Source organism: Uloborus diversus, chromosome 7 (genome assembly GCF_026930045.1).
Source record: "Uloborus diversus isolate 005 chromosome 7, Udiv.v.3.1, whole genome shotgun sequence".
In the NCBI taxonomy this organism is placed as follows: domain Eukaryota; kingdom Metazoa; phylum Arthropoda; class Arachnida; order Araneae; family Uloboridae; genus Uloborus; species Uloborus diversus.
The window spans coordinates 105,331,733-105,352,917 of record NC_072737.1 but is presented as its reverse complement, the minus strand read 5'-3'; the positions used below and the strand labels follow the sequence as shown (position 1 = coordinate 105,352,917).

The window sequence follows — 21,185 nt, the reverse complement described above, 5'->3', positions numbered from 1 at the left end:
CTGAACACTTGAAAAATGAATTTACAACACTTATAGACTGGAATTTTAAGAACAAAAACAATATTAAACCCTAAACCAACAACAAATTAATGCAGTCGAAAATGAAAAAGTTCAAAAGGATTCAGTAGTACTACAGAATAAAACCGAAATATTTTAAGGAGAGAAACTTCAGCTTAAGTATTCTTAAGGACTGAAGTTAACACTCCCGTTATGCTCTTCACACAATTAAAATAATCAGAGAGTTAAGTCAGCGACATTTTTTACTGGAGAGAGAAGTGCAAAGCCTCTGAAAACAAAACTCTTTGTAATAACCATTAGGTTACGAAGTGGCTTCAGCGGCTCTCGAAAAAATAAGTTATTTTTGAATTGTGTAAGTAGAGTGCGGTTAATCTGGATAAAAATAGCCATTACGTCACCGTCAAATGAAATGTTTCTTGGTGCTGAAGAAATGGGTGCCCGCAATTAGGTTCTATTGTTCAAGAGAAAGAATTCTGTAGAAAAATGGTTCTTTTATTTGTCGAAGATCCGTCATTACTAAGGTGGATAACCAATTATTTTTTCCTCAAAACAGGACATTGAATAATTTTAGACAACGGGAAGTACAGTAAAAAAAGTTGCATATTTTGTACAGTTTATGCTTATTATAGAAAAGAACAGAAATAAACTTTAAAAAAGAAGTATTGATGTAGTATACTTCTTAACACACAAATTTTGCTTGAGTAAATTTGGTGGTGATTTTAAGTAACACAAGAATTCAAGATTTCACTCAATTTACTTATCACTTTTTACAATCGACATTGCTTTGAGATCCGCGATTTGCAACTGTGCTTTTTCGCTAGTCCACAAATCATTAATAATAAATGAAAATAGAAAATACCCAGGTGTATTAGGAACGAGCAAAAATATTTAGTAATAACGTGCAAGTTCACATAATTCAAATTATTGGTATAAACATACTTAAAAAATTTCACCCGATGAACTTTTTGTTGACACGTTCCCGTTGTTCCGTATCCTTTAGAAAATGGCACATTTGAGCGTTGCGCAAAGTGTAACTATGGAAATAACGGTACAGACTCAAAAAACGGATAAAATTAAAATAACAATTTAAAATATGCATATTAGATCGGCATCTCCTTACAAAACAAACATACAAACAGCGAACTAAACCTGAAAATAATCACCGCCACTTGGCGATAAAACGACTTACTTTGGCAACTAAATAAAACATTCAACTAGTCACCTGCAATAAACAGAAAATTACTACACACATATTTTTTTTTTTTTTCATTTTGAAACAAGTTGCTTCTATTTTTGTCGCGTTAGTTTGGGCTGTAAAAACGATCCCTTGTTTTCACATCTCCATATTGCCATAGCCTACACATAAGTAAAAAGCATTTTTCGTTTCACCCTGCTACTCCACCCCAACAACTAGCAAGCGTTAACTAGCGGGAACGTACAAAAGGTTAGGGGATGGAGAAAAAAAAAAAGAAGTTCGTACAAATGAATGAATTGCAGTTAAGTCAAAAGTCTTACGTGCCAAAATTTTCTTCCTCAGCTTACATTTTAGTGTAGTACCTTTCTGTTTTCGTAAAAAATTGTTCTTCACAACGAGGCTCCTTAATAAAATTGTCTACCGACCATTGGCCACTAACTAAAAATTTGAATCTTCAGGTCGAGAACAAATTCCACATTTGAATAATCCTATAACTGTGATAGGAGCTGGAACAGTTAACTTTTCTCTCATTCGCAAGGGCGGTTCCAGAAATTTTTCAAGGGAACTGCGAATGATTTTTATTACTCCCTTTTTACTCTGCATTTACAAATTTACTGATATTGATCACAAACGTTTCGGACTTCAATTTCGAAACATTTCCGGGGGATATCCCCTAACCTCCTCTCGTCTAAAATTACATTTCTGAACTTCAATATTGAAGAAAAGTGGGGAAGTGTCCCATAAGGCCGCGACAGCTCAATCGTAATATCCTAGTCAGCTCCTGAGTTTTCGTGACGAATATGCTGCGTTATTTAAAATGGAAATAACGAACAAAATAAACTATTACCGAACAATTAACCCACGAAATTGTTACTAAAGATAACTGCGTTGACAATTCATTGTTTAAAACGAACGCAGAATGAATAATAACGAGTACAAGGGGTATACGTGACTCCCGTCGATGTTTATATCGTGAAAGATGTGTTTTTCGTGATTTTTCCTGCGGCAGAAACAGTTGCGCGATCTGTTATTTTAATTCCATACTGAGAAAAAATGAATTACCTTACAATGCGTTTTTTTCTCCGTATTTCACAGGGACGTGGAGTTCGACAAAACGAATTATGTAAAAAGCTTTTTTGGCACAAAAGAATTGCGCAATTGCTCAACAATACCCATGTCACCGAGTACAACGTAGCTGTTACGAATTACGAAAAAAAAAGGCAGCATGGTGTATTTTAATTAAAACTACCTTCTTCGTAACATAAGAGAAAAGTAATATGTTTTGTTTTATACGTTTTTAGAAGTACATTTAAATCGCAGATTGTAGACATTTGTATTGGGTCGTCGGAAAATTTCACGAAAAACATTCTGTGCACATAAAATAGCACGTTGGAGAACGGAATTTAAAAATAATTGCCAAGTCGCATCCCTTCTTCAGAAGAGACAAGTCTCAAAAATTTGGAAAAATTATTCATTTAAGACCTAAATTTGACGCTATTTCTTGCTACAAAACTCGCTCAGTTAGACCACTTAATTGGTATAAGGTGGCATATAAACGATACCAATAGTAAGACATTTTTAAAATTTTGAAATTTAGAAGCAAAGTTTGCGAACTTTGAATATACACTATTCATTTAGACAACAAAAACCAACCAGTAAGTATTAGCATCATTATGTTTTGGGTTCATTGTAGTAGTTGAAAAAATATCAGTTAAAACTGGTGTTTCACAAAACCTTTATTTTCCCAGGATTGCGGAGTGAGAAGGAAAATGGCCGACTTCAGCTTAGACTCCGACTTTTGGAATGGGGTTGTTTCTTTCACTCAGTCAAAAAACATTACTTTTAGTCACTGAATTTGATATTATTCTATCAAATTCTTTTTAAAAAGTTAAAAAAAAATGACATGGACCCAGAAAACACTTTAATTTTCCCAACAATTATTTTTTAATTAATTTTTTTAAGTGTTTGGTTTTTCTAACAAGGCGTGGTCTTCACAAATGATGTACTTTTGGCGCATGTGTCTGCTGCGATTCCACGTTATGATACTCATTTAGCGGATTAAATATTGCGCTCTACGCTTGCTATCAACAATATCGTTGCCAGTACATGTGTGTAAAGAAGCAAATTAAATATTACGTTCTGCGAATGGCAACAATGAATGGTATTTCATCATTTGTGATGTCATCGGCAGAAGCGTAAACAATGAAAGCGCACCGATTAAAGTATTTTCTTAAAAATATTAAACTTAGTCAAATTATTCAAAAAATAGTCAGATCCTATGTTTTTATAAGCATGCTCTTTCAGAAACTTTTCATACTTTTTTGGAATCGACCCCATTGCAAAGCTTTCAACTTTGACTCCTTCACCGCAAAAACAATCCGACTCCATAGCTTAGAGCAGGAATTAGTAACTGGAGGGAGCCAGTCCAATCATTGGCTTAGCAAACGCTGAGGCCAAAAATCCCAAATCACGCGGTTGGACCAGGACGAATGGGAAACACGTTTTACGTGAAAAGAGTGAAAGAAACCCGATTTCTTCTCAAACTTTACTCCAAAATATATCACGTGACTCGAGATTCCCCCCATTGCTTCAAGATTTTAAAGCTTCACACCTCTCCATCCTTTAATTCTTCTCAATGCTCTGTAGCCCTAGTAGAGTTGCGGATAAGGAGGGAAAAGGACCGACTCGGAGTTCCACACTCTTAGAACTTAAAATCTCGACTCCGACGCCTTTATTTCAAAATCAGTCCGACTCCTACACTCTGGATTTTCTATAATGCTGTTTTTCATTCCTTCTTTTTCTTTGGAGTTGTGTCACTACTGTTGCCGGGCGCGATATCTCCCGTCTTCAGGAATGGAGGCTAGAATGGTTTCATGAATTCAGGCTTCGGATAACTGGAAGCGGAAACAGAGCACTTCATTTTGTTATAGGTAGGATCAGCGAGATTTTGCTGCTTTCACGTTCTCGCTAATCCTACCTATTACAAAATGAAGCGTTGGATTTCCCCTTTTAGTTCATCCACCTCCCTCCGTGGTCAAGCTCTAAATAACATGCATGTTTCCCACCAAGAATGGCGCTCGCAAACAACTAATTCCACAGCAGAAAGAAGCTCTCCCGATACAATTGACACAGCAAAAACTGGCACATTATTATTAGACTCTTGGACCTTCTTAACACTTTAAAAATAAAACAACGATTAGAGGCACCCTGATGGAAGGTCACTGTGACCTCCCAAAAGCTTTCTTTGCTCAGGAAATTTTGTCTAACAGTTCCGCAAATTCTTAGATAATATTGTTTTTTTAACGATATTAATAGTTCTTCGAAATGTATGTAAGTATGTGTGCATGCTTTTATTATATCATTCGGCAAACTTAGAATTTCATTCGGTAAATTAAGAATTCCTCCTCCCTCCCCTCCACCCAAAAAACTGCGATTGGGACGTCCTCGATCGTGACGCATAATAAATTTGACATTATTAAAGCACATAATTCTAAAAATATTGCAGATGATACTGTGATAGAGCAAAATTGGAGAACGTCGAATTTCACCGGAAATCTTCAGTCTTTCGCCGATAACTTTGGAATGTGAATGTTGATATTGATATCCACCGGCCAATGTCGACATTTACCAGATTTCGGACTTTACCGGAATATACATACTAGTTCAGACAGAATCTCCTGAGCAGGGGCGTGCACAGAAATTTTGGGGCCCGTCACAAGTAATGACTTTTCCGGGCCTCCCTTCCTATTGTTTACCCCTATATTTCACGCATAGTTTTAAAACTATTGGTTCCCCTTCAAGCTCGGGCCCGAGCCAACAGGTGTCCCTCCCCTTCCCCTGTGCACGCATCTGCTCCTGATCAATACAGAGACAGCGTTCTAACAGTAGCGTAGTGACTGCTGCTTGAAAAAAGGCATTCCTTGTAACCAGAGCTGTAAGTTGGAGGGAAAATGACCGGCTCCAACTCCAGCAATTTCAGAGATTTCGACTCTGACTCCGACTCTGATGCTTTTACCCTAAAATTAGTTCGACTCCGCAAGCACTGGCAGAGTTGCGGACATGGAGGGAAGAATGGCCGACACCGGTTCCTTTATCTCAGAATCAGCCTGACTCCGACTCCACAGCCCTGATTGTAACCCGAAACATATTCTTATAATGTCATTACAATTCTGTACTTTAATGACGTTGATTTTGTCGTTTATTTATTCCGCACAAAGGTATATACCTATTTTACTTATTACTGGCTACACGAATTCGATTATGTTTTTCTTTAAACACCTGATTCATCCTTAAAAAAATCGCAAAACAAAGATTCAAATGTCTGCTCACTTCTTATCATTTTCCCACGCTTATAATACCTTGTTGAAAAAAAAAGAGAATAACCTCGAAATTCTCTCACAGCTTATATCTCGGTAAGATCAAGCGCAAGGCCAAAGGAGGAGGGCGAGAGAAGCTGGCAATTCAAACAGCCAAGGGAAAATGATATACGCGAATCGCACGCAAACCATTGATCCAAGGCGGCGAGCAAGTTATGTCAATATTATTCCTCGGAAGAAAAGAATAGAGAAACGGGAGAAAATAAAAGAAGAGTGAGCAATTCTTTCCTCCCGGGAAAATTATGTTTCGTTGTCGGTGACATGATAATGGGGCTGTTAGCAGATATTTGACCCTTTCATCGGCTCGATTGGGAAAAATATGGTGGCAACGACATCTCCGACTTTTATTCGGCGGTGATGCGTCGTAAACTTCGGAAGTCGGGGTAAATGGGAAGTTTTGCGCTGAATGTTGCCTAATACAGCGGACAGTAGAGCCTGATTATTGTAAACCATTAGGTCATTGAAATAAAATTCTACATAACAGATTAAATACAGCAGACCCTCGTTTTGCAACAGTGGTTACGTTCCACGGAAGTGATTCTAGTGATAGATAAGTTTAATATGTACTTATTCCGATACATATGCACAACGCATACAAAGAAAACATGAATTAAATTAGTGTTTATAAAATAACTGTTTATGATATTCTTTCGGCAGTCATTAATTATTTTTCTCCTTAGTCTTTTGTGGGGGCATTAACACTTTCATGATCACTCGAGTCATTTCCATGACGGGATCTTCCTCCGCTAACAATTCGGAAAGATCATTTGTCATTGTCAAGGAATGATATTCGGTCATTTCCAGTGAGAAAGCTTTTGACTGTAATCAATGTCAGTATCCTCGTTGGTTTCGTTCTCTTTTATCCCTTCTAAGAGCTCTTCTTCCAGTGAGCTCTGAATTGTGTGAGTTTAATAACATTACTTCTGGAAAGAGCTCGAACCAATCGCAAAAAATGTCCCCGGCGGCCCCAGCTCGGTGATTAACACTTCAAAACGCAGCTTTATTACGCTTTATCTGCAATCTTAAAAGCTTGGATTTTGAAAAAATGGAAAATTTTGCCTCATCTGCGTGAAATTAAAACTCGTAGGCGTAAAATGAAATAAAGGTGCCAAATAATAAACCGCGTATAATCAAATCCGCGTAAAACGAGGACCTACTGTATTTAAAATCGTAGTTTTCTCCTCCTGAAAATGGAGCTTTTACCAAATTCAGTAAAACTCCACTAATTCGAACCCAATTGAGTCGGAACCTATTCGGATAATCAAAATTTCAGATAATTGAATTGTTTCTGAAAAAAGGGCCCATTTTAATCAAGTACTGTGTGCGTGTTGATAATGAAAGAAAAATTAAATTATTTTTTATATCAAAAAAGCCAAATTGGCTAATATTTGCCAATTATGGTAAAAACAGGGTGGCTTCAGGAACTGTGAAAAAAAGTTCCCTGACTTTTCCCTGATATCCCTGATTAAGTTCAGTAAGTTTCCCTGATTTACGTTACCAATGATAATGGTTTTCTTTCTTTGCTCTACTTGAAATCCATTGTATGTTTGTATAATATGCAGTATTTTAAACGTTTTAAGTTGTGTAAAGTTGTTGAACTAAAGATATATTTTAAAAAGATGCTGCTTTTTTAATAAAATGGTTAAAAAAAACATATCAAGTCAATTTTTTGGAGGGGGGGGGGACCTACAAACAGTATATTAAATTTTTCTACATGGAAAGATTATAGAAAATTTAAAAAAAAATACTTTACTTCCAGAAACCACTTAGCATAAGAATTTTAAGAAACTATTAAAATTACTCTTAAAAACATATATGTATTTATGATAGAACTGAAAAGTAATTGAAATTATTTTGAACTAAGTTTTCAAACAGTATAATAATTGTTGCAAGAATAACAAGTAATAGTAAAAGAATAGAAGTAATGTAGTTATTCTTATATAACTAATCGACATATTTATGCAAAACAGATGAAACCATTTGACATCCATTCATAGAGAGCTTTTCGCTAATCAAGAACATAGGTTTTAATTAGAGACGTACCGAGTACTCGGTAACTACTCGGTACTCGGCATACTCGGCCAATTTGCCGAGTACTCGGTACTCGGCCAAATTCTGATCAGATACTCGGCCAATACCGAGTAGTTGCAAAAAATTGAATATTGTCCAAGACAGATACTAAAATTTATAAAAAAAAAGAGCAAGCATTATATTCTGCAATCATTTACAATTAAAATTTATAAGTCAAATTTAAATTTTGAGAAAAATGAAGTTTGTAATGCTTCAATGGAATAAATCTTTATTTTTATGTCCCCAAAATTAATAAAACTTTTTTATTAAAAATTATGCAAAAAAGGGAAGTATAGAAAATATGGAATTTTTATGTTAAAAATGGATTTTTGCTAAAAACAAAAATTAGTTATAAAAAATATAAAAATACCTTTGCTTAAAAAATAAAATTAAATAAAACAATGTTAAAAGCACAATGCAGGAACACTGCAGACACGTGTTTTGGCGTTACAAGGAATTTCTTTTTTAATGCACAAAATGGGAGCTTGTGGATTTAAAGGCATCCGACAAAAGTTGGATTTTTTTGTTGTATGTCTTTACATTCTTTAGCTCACAAGTTATGCACTGAAAAAGACGTTCCTTATAACGGGGGGAGGGGGGGGGCGAAACACGTGTCTGCAGTGTTCCTGTACATTTGTTTTATCTGCTTTTAAAAATTATTTATGTTTGGCGGACTAGAACTATAATTGATTGGTATACAGTGAAACCCCTCCTAACGGACACCCCTCTTATGCGGACAATTTTTAATTCCCCAGTTCCAATGCAAATAATATTATTAAACCCCTGTCCTGCGGACACCTCTCTATTGCGGACAAAAAAAATTGTCCGCATTAGAGGGATTTCAATGTAATTTGTTTTAATTCCAACTTGATTAATCATACCTTTTATTTATTTATTTTTAATTTTAAAAATAATTTTTTTGTAAAATTTTTGACACAAACAAAATTGTTTAAATATAATGCGTAATTAAATTTCAGCTGGAATTTAGTTTTAAAAACTATTATATGGACAAGGAGGTCTATACTACTATTCCAATAAGTTCAAAATTCATCACATGTGTGTCGGTGGTTCTTCTTAAAACAAAATTGGTACTTGGTAACTCAGCCGAGTAGTGAAAGGCCGAGTACTCGGTAACTCGGTACTCGGCCGAGTAGTGAAAGGCCGAGTACTCGGTACTCGGCTACTCGGCCAAAGTGCTACTCGGTACGTCTCTAGTTTTAATGAATGAATACAGCATTTTAACAATAAAAAAAATAATGTTATTTACTTAAGTACACAAGTTAACTCTATTTCAAATGATTTCAGTATGTAACGAAAAAAAATCTTAGATTGCTTTTGTAACAAACAACTTTGAAATGCAAGGAAAAAAAAGCAATTAGTTAATTTCAAAACATACAAAAGAAGAATACAACTTGGTTATAAAATTAAAGAATCACTTAAGTCTGAAGAAAAGAAAACCTTTATAATCTGCGGTGACAACAAATAGTATAACGGCAAAAAACAAAGTTTTTTTATTGAAAGTTCAATTTTAACAATTAAATTAAAAACGCGAAGAAGTAATAACTTTTAAGCTTTTATAGTATTAATTCAAAAACCAAAGATTTCTTCTTGAAATCGTGATTACAGTACGCTAATTACTTCGAGACAATGGAATAAAGGCAAAGGAGCTGAGGCATTAATGAAGGCTTCCTCTTTGCCTGTATGGTTGTTTATTTTACATAGCATTGAAAGCGTAAAAGGAAATTTCAAGCTAGGTAAAATAAACAACCTAACAGACACAGAAGCAATCTTAGGAAGTCCATCCTGTGGTTAATAAGTAAAATTCAATACTTTGACGTTGAGGAAAAAAGATGCACAAATATGCGGCAGTGTATAATCGCACCTCATTAATTTTACTTTTTTTTTTGAACAGATAATTGGTGGAAAATGCGTAGGGATTTAGAGTACTTAATTTTGCAAAGCAAAAAAAAAAAAAAATTTTTTTTCTTCATAAAATCAATTTTCACTGATTTTTTGCTATTTTTTCAAAATTCCCTGATATTTCCCTGACTTTCCCATGATTAATAAAATTTCCTGACTTTCCCTGATCTCCCTGATCTGTCGTGTGGTTATGCTTACTTTTGCACGAGAAGTTACAGGTTTCTTTTAAATTACTTATATGACTAACTTGATCACCGCTCTATATTTGATCAAATTATGCTCACGTTTCAGACATTTTTTTTTTTTTTTGGTTTAAATCTGCCAGAGCAAAGCTACTAACTTTCAAAAAACGGAACATTTCTACGCCCCGACACAATGTGCGGGGACAACGGAACAGGCTGCCTAAAAACGGGACTTATGTATCCAATATCTGGTAGATCAGGCAAGAATATATAATACAATAAATAGTTCAAATTTGTTAAAATTTTATTTCTTTGAAAAACACGACATTTACAGTCCGTCAATAGAACAAACTAGAATTTAAAAAATAGATAACAGTCACTATTATTATTATTCCTATTTTAATGAGATTTGCTCTAAACGTGGTGCAGACCATGCGATGCGTCAAACATTACGCAAGGTCATTTCCTGAAAATAAACCGGAACCACTGGCGTAAAGGATTAAGGATTTCGAGCACATATTTGACAGGAGTATCGCCAGCTGCATTTCTCATTAACCAGTCCGCAACAAGGCATTTGAAGCATCATTCTTTTGCAACTCGATCGTATCGGTTTCGCGAGCGGTCCAATCTCCGGCTGTTGCCGCCAGGGCACAAAGTGAAAATGAGAAACAAGAAAACATTTGCTTGCTTGAATCAAAAAGTGTTTTTCTGCAGTCGATGCAGCGGTGGAGTTGAGTGGAATGCAGTTCAAGTGCTACCACAAGTGGCAAGAAGCCAGCAGACGCATAAAACAGTCTTCGACTTTGACTTGAGAGTACTTTATTAAGTCATGGCGAAAATTAGAAGTATTATCAGGAGGTATTGCTTCACTGTTAAAAGCTATTCGAGCACTTCAGTTTGTCATGATTGTATATTCACCAGAGGTACCCACCTATGGGGGGCACCCCTAGGTGCACCTCATGGCGCAGACTGCTCCACTAAAATTTTCAGGGGGGGGGGTTGAGGGGTATTTTTCACTTCTGTTTTCGGAGGGGTCTCTTGCTTTTTTTGGGGGGGGGTTACGATATATAGTGGGGTGGACTCTTGTTCTTAGGGGCGTGAGTGCCCCTGTATCACCCAATGAAAGCAATGTAAATTTAACGAATTGAAATGCGGAAAAATGTATAAAGTTTAAATTTTAAAAAGTTATTCTTTGCAGGAGTAATTGCGAACGAAATTAAAAACTTAAATACCAATGGAAAAGACAAACTTATCACTCATGGGCGACAACAGTGACACATCTCCCAAAAATATACACAATAGTTATTGATTTAAAAGTTGAATTTAATGTTACTGCTTGTCATAAGTCAGTTTACATAACTGGTGCATGTTGGCGTTTTAACAGCATAATACGGAAAGGCTCATATTTAAAATTTCTAGGGCTCGACCGATGGCATTTTTTGGCCGATGGGCCGATGCCGATTGTTGGCCGATTGTTCAAAGATGGCCGATTGCCGATTGTTTTCCTCCAAATGGCCGATTCCCGATGGCCGATGCCGTTGGCCGATGGCAAAAAAAAAAAATATCTAATGGAAATAAATTGATAAGATTGTCAGGGATTTAAAGGATCATTTATTCATTTCACTTTACTTCCTTTCTGTGAATAAGGACTTGTAATCAAAAAAAAAAAAAAAAATCAAAATTTAACCTAATTTCTATTTTACGATCACCCAATGTAAACTTCACAAGTTTTTTCGGCACATCTGTACACGCATATGTACCAAAGAACATATAGATGATCCAAATATCCATTTTGAACATCTCCTCAGTTAATTATCGCAAGTTCTCTTGTGATGTCTTCATACACGTAAACTTGCGTCACCCAGAAACGTTGTGAAATAGTAATGTAACATTCACACTACGTCCGCACATCCGTCACCGACGTATGCTTTTCTCCCGAAAACCAGTTTTCGACCGGCGTTGCCATGACAGCAAGCCGTATTGTACGGGACCTGTCGACGGGACGAGAAGCAAGATTTCTGACGGCTCTGACGGTCCGTAGAGTTGGGCGTCGCATTGCATTGGTCTCTACGAGATGAGCCCGCTCTCTCTATTGGATGAGAGACTGACATGTGACTTTTTCGCATTCCGCAAAGTATGAACGCTTCTCCCTTTTCGGAAAACGTTACTCTGTCCGCTTTACGTGGCGAACGTGATGTGCGGCCGCTGTTTGAATGTTGCATAAGTTGAAAACTCATACGTACGTAGTAGGATCTAAAATTTCGTGGACAAGCAGTATAAAACATTACCCTAAATAGTTCATATTACCGAAGCACATCTATCTACAAAATAATCACCTTGAACGACTATGCACTTCTGCCAACGTTCGTATAGCTTTTAGATGCACTCCTGGCAGCCATTTTCCGCAACCTCCTGTAAGGTCTCTTGCGCTGCTGCTTTAACTTCATCGAGGGGAAGAAGGCGACTTTCATGTTGAGGATGCACGGTTTGATTGATCAATGCTCTAATATGACAAATAAATAACAAAACGTTTCGTCGGACTTAGCTCCGTGTGACTCTTACCTGACGCTTTCTTCCGTCAAGAGACGATAAAGGTACATCATAGTAGGTTGCAAAAATGGCTTCCACTGGTGTTTCCCAAAGCTATATGAACACTGGCAGAAGTACATAGTCCCTCAAGGTGACACTTTGAAGGTGGATGTGCTTCGGTAATGTGAACTATTCTGGGTAAAGTTTTATACAGCTTGTCCCCGAAATTTTGGATCGTACTACGTACAATCTATATAGGATGTAGTTATGCTTCTTTTGTTTGACTGTTGTAAGATGACAGAGAAAGAACAACAACCAAAAAAAAAAAAAAAAAGAAGAAGAAAAACAAAGACACTGTTTCATAACCAACTGATTTGTTTTTTTTTTTTTAAATTGAACATATAACTAAGATTTCAGCAATATTGTAATAATGCATGGATTATGTGCATTATACATAGTTAAAAAACTTTTAATTATGTTGTTTAATCATTCAAAAAAAATTTAAGAATAAAAATATGAAACCGTCAACAAATTGCAATTAAAGTGGAAAGATTGCACATAGACATTTTTTAGTCATGAAATTAAACAAAAAAAGTAACAGATAAATTACAATAATAAATCATAATAGGAATAATTTTATACTTATTTAAAATTTATGAATAGAAAAATTTGCATTTTTCATAAAAGCTATAACAGGGACATAAATTTTTCAGAAAAAAGAAATAGCCATGAAAAGAGTGAGGTTCTTAAAACGCAGCTACAATAAAAAAAACTCAATATTTACTCCAAGTTAATAATTGAATACATATACTACTTGATCTGATGTTTGCACACATAATATTGAACAATTTGATTGTTTAAAATCTTTTATGAAGCACTGCAAACAAGTTCAAATGAAATTTTTCAATTTAACAATAATTTGCTGAAATTTAAAAAATTGCTTAATAGAAAATCCTTAACTTTTCTATAACGTATTAAAAATATGATGAAAACGAAAATAACTCGTTCATTGATTTTATAAAAATACATGAAAATAGTTACCTATAATAGAAAAAAATCGATCGCTATAAATGATGCAAAAAAGATGGCCCATTACGAAATAAAGATGAAACAAGAATGAGAAATACTCAAAATGACATTTCTTGAGCAAAATAAATAATCGCTAAATATTTAAGAAATTTCCATTCAAATACCATTCAAAACGTATTTAATCTATTTCTTACATTAATGCTCTAAATTCTTCCTAAACAATAGATTAAGTTTGAAAAAAAATCTCTATTTTTATGAATGGTGTTAGTTTTAAACAACTCGGATGTGCAACTAGAGCTTAATTTCAGAAATATAGGGAGGGGGAGGGGGGCACGCAAGAGTTCTAAAAATTACCGTCGGTTCAACGGGAATCTAACAAAATGACACAAAAACCGGTTTCGCCATCTCATATTTGTTTCCATGGTCTCCAATTCGGGTATATACACTCTATAACAAAAAAAAAAAAAATCTCGCATCAAGAAGCAATCATCCGATTGCTTTGAAATTTTGTATGCTGGATTGTTTCGACCAGATGTGCAAATGAATAAAATTTGGTGTCCAATGAATGAATATCATCAGAATGATCTCCAGCGCATCCAGCAGATGTATATAAAGAGCAGTTCTTCAACAGTTTTTAAAACTTTCGGTTTCATTGCGATTCAGATTACCTTTCAACAACTTTAAAATGCCTCGCCGCATGGTCCGTGCTCATTACGAGCAACTGTCGGAGTTTTAAAGAGGTCATATCATTGGATTGAAAGAGGCCGGCTGGTCAAATCGGAGAATCGCTCGTCATTTGAGTCGAAGTGATGCGACGATTCGAAGATGCTGGCAAGGATGGGTAGAAAATGGCAGAGTTCAGCGTCAGGATGTTAGCGCTCGACCTAGGGTCACAACAGATCGTGATGACAGTGATTGTCCGATCAGCTGTCACAGAGCTTTCTTCATCTCTATGAACCATCAGACGTTAAACCTAAACACCAATGTCCATCATGACCATTTACAGACGACGGACAACGAAATTTACGCTCGCGCCGACCATTACACCACCTGCCACTGACGCCTACACACTGCCGAGCTAGATTACAGTGGTGCATGACTCGATCAGGTCGGAATGGGGCCGACTGGGGATGTATAGTTTTTAGCGACGAATCCTGCTTCTATCTGTGTCATGACGATCATCGAAGACGTGTTTGAAGACACCCAGGGCAGAGGAGGGATCCTGGTTTCACTTTTGCACGCCGCACTGGCCCTCAACAAAGCATTATGGTCTGGGGTGCCATTTCCTTTGATAAGTGGACCCCGTTGGTCGTAATTAGAGGTACACTTACTGCACAGTGGTGCGACGACGACATTCTAAGACCTGTTTTGTTGCCGTTCCTTTTGTAGTATCCTCGACTGGTTTTCAGCAGGAAAATGACAGATAACATACGGCATGTGTTGCTATGAACTGTCCGCAAGCTTGCCAAACTCTTCCGTGGCCTGCCAGATCGTCATATCTCTCTCCCATCGAGCATGTCTGGGATATGATGAGATGACGATTGCACCTGGCAAGGAAATGTTGATAACCTCGTCCGACAATTGGAGCGAATATTTGGCCTGAAATACCACAGGACAACCTCCGGGAGCTTTCTCGGTGTTTACCACACCCTGCTTCAGCTTGTATTTAGGCTAGAGGCGGGTCAATACCTTATTGAACTTGTTACTGTAACTCTGACATAAATTATTTAATTGTTCTAAGAATTTAATCATTTACTATTATGTGCATTGTCTTCCTATCCACCAATTTTCGTCTCAATCGGATCACTCCTTCTTGGTGCGTCGATTTTTTTTGTCATAGAGTGTATCACCAAATGATTGTCAGACTGAGACGCTATATAGTTTTGTATTGAAATAAGTAATTAATAGCCTAAAAAGCAATTAGTTTCAAGGTCAGAGTTCTTAATGATATTAAAGCTATTTCTTACTCATTCAAAACTAGTCCTTCAAAAAGAAATATACTTGTCTCATTATAATTTTCGGATAATAACAGGAAAAATGTAGACTAATAATTATAGAAAACAAAATTTTTTGATTTGTTTCTAACCACATGTAAACTATTTACCCAATGGTGTCAAGTTAGACAAATTTTCGAAATCGGTAGACTTGATTTCGCTGAAATTGCACTGTCTAAAAGATAGCAGTATACTTAAACTTTTCACTTGGATCTCATAGACATGACAGCTACTTCACACATAAAAAAAAAAAAAAAAAAAAATTAAATACAGTTATCGTTCGTTTGATAATGTCGTAGCTGAAATCGTCTAATAAGCGGTCGTTTTAAGGGACCAACCAAGCTGCACTTGCTCATTAAAAGGGAAAAAAAAGGCTTTTTCTTTTCTTGGATGTTCCTGCACAAAAATAAGTTCATATCACGGCTTGTCATCTTGTCAAATATCTCGACGGTCGTTACCGGGTCACCCACAAAAGCTCAACTCCCTGCAGGTTGAGTATCATTGACTTAAAGACTGCTTATGTAATGAAATGTATCTAAGTCGTTAAAATATAAAAAATAATAGTAAAAACTTGGGTTTTTGAATGTTAAATTTGAACGCATTTCATGAAAATCTTTAGCCAGATGGGGTTAAATTGGCTGGCTTCTGTATGCATTGGACAAATAGAGAAAAGAACCAGTGGCGGATCTAGAGGGGGGGGGGGGCATGGGTCCCTCCCAAAACCTTATGAGTGCAGGGATTTTTTTCAGAAAAAAAAATGTATTATGAGAAAAAAAAATTAACACATGTGCTTTACTTTGAAAGAAATTTAAGTCTTAATTGGGGGCGCAATTATATATCCCTCCTCGAAACATAACTTTTATTTCCAAAAGACTAACTTTAGACACTTTGGTGACAATCTGCAAACGGTGTTGCCCTCAGAGTACAGCTACTGTTCGAGAAATCAAAGAGGGCCTGTATTTGCGTTTTTAGGGCTTTAATTTTGCATTTTTTCTGGGGGAGAGCCCTTATTCCTATGCTATCCTCGAGTGTCACGAAAGATAACGAAAAATTGTCCTTTGGGACTTCAATATGGAAAATTCCCTGCGACAAGTAGACAAAGCAGCCCTTAGGCCCTTCATTTTCAAAAAAGCAGCCTAAAATGGTCTTTTTTGGGGCTTCAGTGGCAAAATTTCCGGTAAGTTTTTTGCGCCAATTTATAAAAAGTTTCCAGGATCCCGACCCTTTTTTTCTTTGTCTTCTAAGACCTAAAACTGCGTTTAAGACTTGAATTTCTTAATATTTTCTTCACAGATCTCCCTCACCTCCGTCCTTCCTCTGACGTAACTGAAGACAGCATAAAATTGAGTTTTTAAGATTTGTAACTTTTGATATCTTTTTCTTCAAAGCAATAACTTAAACATGAAGAAATTTTTGGTATTAAACTTATCTTGAGTTTTATAAATTCGCTCTCAACCCATTTTTGTTTTTAGTTCAAAATTAAAACTTGATTAAAAAACTTGAAGTTGGGTAGAGGCGATGGTCTTTCAGAAAGATAAAAAATCCGGTACTGTTTGAGAGGTGACCTTTAAGACAAAAATCTAAAGCAAGCTTGTTAAAAAAAACTTCGAATGACCCCTCCCAAAATGATCGGTTAGATCCGCCATTGAAACGAACTGGAGGCGATCTAGAAGTTTAACAAGTTTTTTAAGCTAAAAAGTTGAAGAAAACAGGTAAAAGTATCAAAACGTATTCACACAAAAAAAGAAGAAAAAGAAAGAAAACTTAAACTATTTTGTTTAAATTTTAATAAGGGATCATGGGGAATACATCTAAGACCTTTTTCGCATAAATTAAACTCTTGAAAATCCTCGAATCGTTTGTGAGGATAATTTCTAAGCATGCTATCATTTTCTACTCTAAGTGTAACGTGAGAAAGCATAAAATTAAGCAAAAGCAAAGCACTTTCACAGAACAGCTATATCTGCTTGAGAGTTTCTCTAAATGTGTTTTCTTGCAATAAAGATGTTATTAATATTCATTAAATGATAGCTAGCTCAATTTTTGTCATATTTTAAGCAAACGAAGGGTTTAACAAGCATATTCCTAAAACTTTTACGTCATCTGGAGCGTTTTTTTCAGTTTCTTCTGTTGATGAAATCAGCACAATCTAGAATTTAGCACGCGCTTTTGGCAAGTGCTGATGCTGATACGAACACTAAAACTTATTTTAGATTGTTTTACGACAGTCTAAAAAACATTTAAATTAAAATAAGCAAATAATTACCCACACTTCTAAGGTAAAACTTTACATCATTTGGGGTAAAAAAAAAACTTCACATTCAAGTTAAATGATAAGTTAAAACTGAGAAAGACCACCGAAGGATAATGATGCCACTGTGCAAGTATATTGCAACAGGTACTAAAAAAGTTTCAAATTCTTTTATGAAATATGTTTTTTAGGTTACACATTCTAAGGTAATGCTTAGCAAGCAAAATAGGAAGGGGCTCGTTGCAAATGTAAATTACGTTACCAAACGCAATTACTACGCATTAGGAAAAAATGATGTACACAAATTTCAACATTAAAATTAATTTTAAGCCAAATGCGCACTTTTCTTCATTTTGTTTTTATTATTTTTTTCCCAATGGGGAGGTTTAAACCCTAAAACCTTCCCTTTGGACACGGCCCTGGATTCCAGTAATATTTTTGGAGTAGCACACATATAAATAAATGTTGCTGTAAGAAAAAGTCATTAAGCAACCTCTTAAATACATGATGGAAACGTATTCGTTACGCAGGGAAGCTTAATAGCATTTTCGCGGAATGTAGCAATGAATGAAGGTTTACTTTGTGGAAGTTCATATACTAGGACACATTTTTTTTTTCAGCCAATGCGATCCCCCTTCTCTCTTTGTCATAAAGTGTCACACTTCACCCTGACACCCTTCCCTCCTCCTATCACGTGACACGCTATATTATATGAAACTCTAAACATTGCTATTATTTTTTAAAATTTAATCCAAAATATATGGTGTAAAGAATGAAAATTACACATTGGCTTTTCTATGTCGGTGCGACTTTCAGTAGTTGGTAAATTTGGCTAAAAATTTTTGCGGTTGATTGCAAAAAAAAAAAAAAAAAAACCCACTCATACACTAATGGTGAGGCCCAGGCAAAAGACACAAGCGGGATATAAAATATTGTTCGTTTTACTGCTTCAGAGGAATGTGTGGAGAAAATGAAAATAGTATATTATATGTATAGCAGGGTTCGTGATTTTTTTTATTAAATATTAAAAAAGTCGGATTTTTTAAATTAAATTCTTTTTTAAATCATATTTTTTTTTAATCTTCAAAAATTTGTTGTTATTAATTACTGTACGTTCATAAACGTAATATATTTCATACAGAAGATGAATTCATTCAGCTTACTTTTAAAACTAAGATAAGCTCTCTAAGTATTCAATACATTTTTAAGATTTATAAACATGTTATAATATTTATATAAGAAGTGATTTTGTTTTATTTTTTGCTTTAAGGTCTCCATCATCATGTACGTTTTTAGTGTAAAAGGATGAGTTGAGCTTTTTAACTATATTAGTTAAGTAGTAATATTAACTACATTACTTTTCTTAACTATATTAGTGATGATGTATAAGAAAAAACTGCAAATTTTCATTTGGTTCTGTACTGAATTGAACTGTAATTTTAGAGTAATATACAAGCAATATTATATTGCAAGAGTGAAAATCTGTTTTGCACACAGAAAGAGGGATCTACTTAGCTTTAACAGTTGAAGTTAAGATTGTATTGTATAATGCAGTGCAGTTAAATTTAGAGCAACACATTCTAAAAATGAAAAATTAAAATAAAATGAACTGATATTAATTTATGATTTTGTTTTTATTTAAGTCAATGATTTTTTAAATCACTTGATTTAAATCATGATTTTAATCATGATTTAAATCAAGCTGATTTAAATCAATGAAAACTGATGTATAGTGCAGTGAAAGACCGAAATCTGGTAAGTGTCAATCTTCAGCGGTGAATATTAACATCCACATATCAAAGGCAAAGGCAAAAGAAGACCGAACATTTCGGGTGAATTATTTTTCAATTTCGATTTTTCATTCACATTCACAGTATTTATTCATTCAAATGATTGACATTGTATTTTACTTATCGATTTAACTTTGATGTTTTGTGGTAGACGTAGCTCAAATTAGATTAGGAGAGGTTGCATATCTCGTTCTCGGAGTAACCTTGGCATAATTTAACCAAGAGCTTAAAATTAGGAATGATTCAACAGTAAATAAAGCGGTAAAGCGAAAAATGTCTTCGAAGAAGGAAAAACACAAAACAATGATATGACACTTTCCGCAGATCCAACTTCCTTTAAACGGGGAATGTAAATTACAGGAAGGGGTTACGAGAAAAATTAGACTCGAAATCAAAAAGTGTTATGAGGAAAGTGAGAGTTCTGTAAAATGAATAAAAATCGCATGCAGAAAAGAGGTGGAAATGAAAGTTCGAACTTGAAATGGGGTGTAGTAAAAAACTAAGTTTCCAATGATTAAATTCCAACCAAAAATATCCACCCGTCAGTAACAAATTAGTTCATTTAGCACTGCGCAATGAGATTTTCTTTTCGGAAACAACAGGGACAAAAAAACTTGCTTTGACGTGCCACATTTGCATAAGCTCAATCAAAAATACATTTTTATCTTGTAATCTTGTTAATTAATCAAAACGTTTATCATTCATAATAAATTATTGTCTTTTGAACTAGCATTTAATAAACATACACAGTTTTGTCGGTAGGTAAAGTTAGGCCCATTATTTGGGTACTCCGGGAAGAGGTGTCAATCCCCCCCCCCCCCCGACCCGTATTTCAATGTTTTTCCCTTGGACAAAAATACTCAATGCAATCAAAAGGAAAAACTAACAAATACATGGTAAAACTCATAATTAATATATGTTTTCATAACTCCCGCCTCCCCCCCCGATTCTCAAATAACAGGCCTGATTGCCTCCCCCCCCCCCCCCCCAGATTTCAGAAACATTTTATAACTATACATTTGTGAGTGTATCCTGTTGTTTTTTCACTTATAAATGTTCTAAGTATTCCCCCCCTCCCCCCCCTAAAAATTTTGAAATGACGGGCCTGGATTAAGTAAAGTGCGTTTCAAACAAAACGTAAACAAACTATGTCATCAGCTGAAAAGAGCCAAAGCAGCTAAAAAAAAATCAACTTACACATTTTCCAAGACGGACTTTCTCGAGTCTAAAATTTGATGTTCGGCGACAGAATATCCAAAATAAGATCCCTTGTCGCCCAGTTTAAGGACTGGTATCCTGGGTTCTAAATTAAAAGCGTCCGCAACACACAAAAACATACACAAACAATACAAGAGCGACATTTCGAACACGCTTCTTCGCGGCGCGCACAAGTTTCTCCAGACACGCCGCCGTTCCACCAATGCTGCCATGCTCTCAGACCAGCGAAATGCATGTGGCAAGCTTTTCCACAAACTGAGGGTTGCTCACATCTTGTTTCTTCCTTTTGCGGCGCCAATGGCGACGGAAAATATCACCGGAAAAACTTATTTAGGATGCAACTCAGTGACTTGTGTTCTTCATGGTGGATGGAATGCTGGGTCGGGCGGATTACATTTGATAAAGACGATGACTTTTTTTTTTCTCGTTCCTGTCCGAACTTTATTTCCCAAGAATTGATATCTGCATAATGCGGTTCTCGAATTAATACCTAATAAGTCTAGGTAAGATTAAACGTAGTGAGTGAGTCAAATTTGTTCGAACAAGTGGGTAATTGTGAAACAATTTAGTGTACTTCTAAAATTATGTTTCAGAAATTTTATTACTTGTGAAT

At 35.5% G+C, this 21,185-nt stretch overlaps 1 protein-coding gene across 1 annotated transcript in view; it reads right to left on the bottom strand.

The window, feature by feature from the left end:
• Window positions 1-20,760, bottom strand: part of LOC129225602 (integrin alpha-PS1-like) — a 201,837-nt gene extending 181,077 nt beyond the window's left edge. Inside the window, exon 1 of the mRNA XM_054860057.1 lies at window positions 20,552-20,760. Within this exon, the coding sequence (XP_054716032.1) occupies window positions 20,552-20,715 (164 nt within the window). The 5' untranslated portion in view covers window positions 20,716-20,760. The remainder of the gene's footprint in view (window positions 1-20,551) is intronic.
• Window positions 20,761-21,185: the final 425 nt, after the last annotated feature.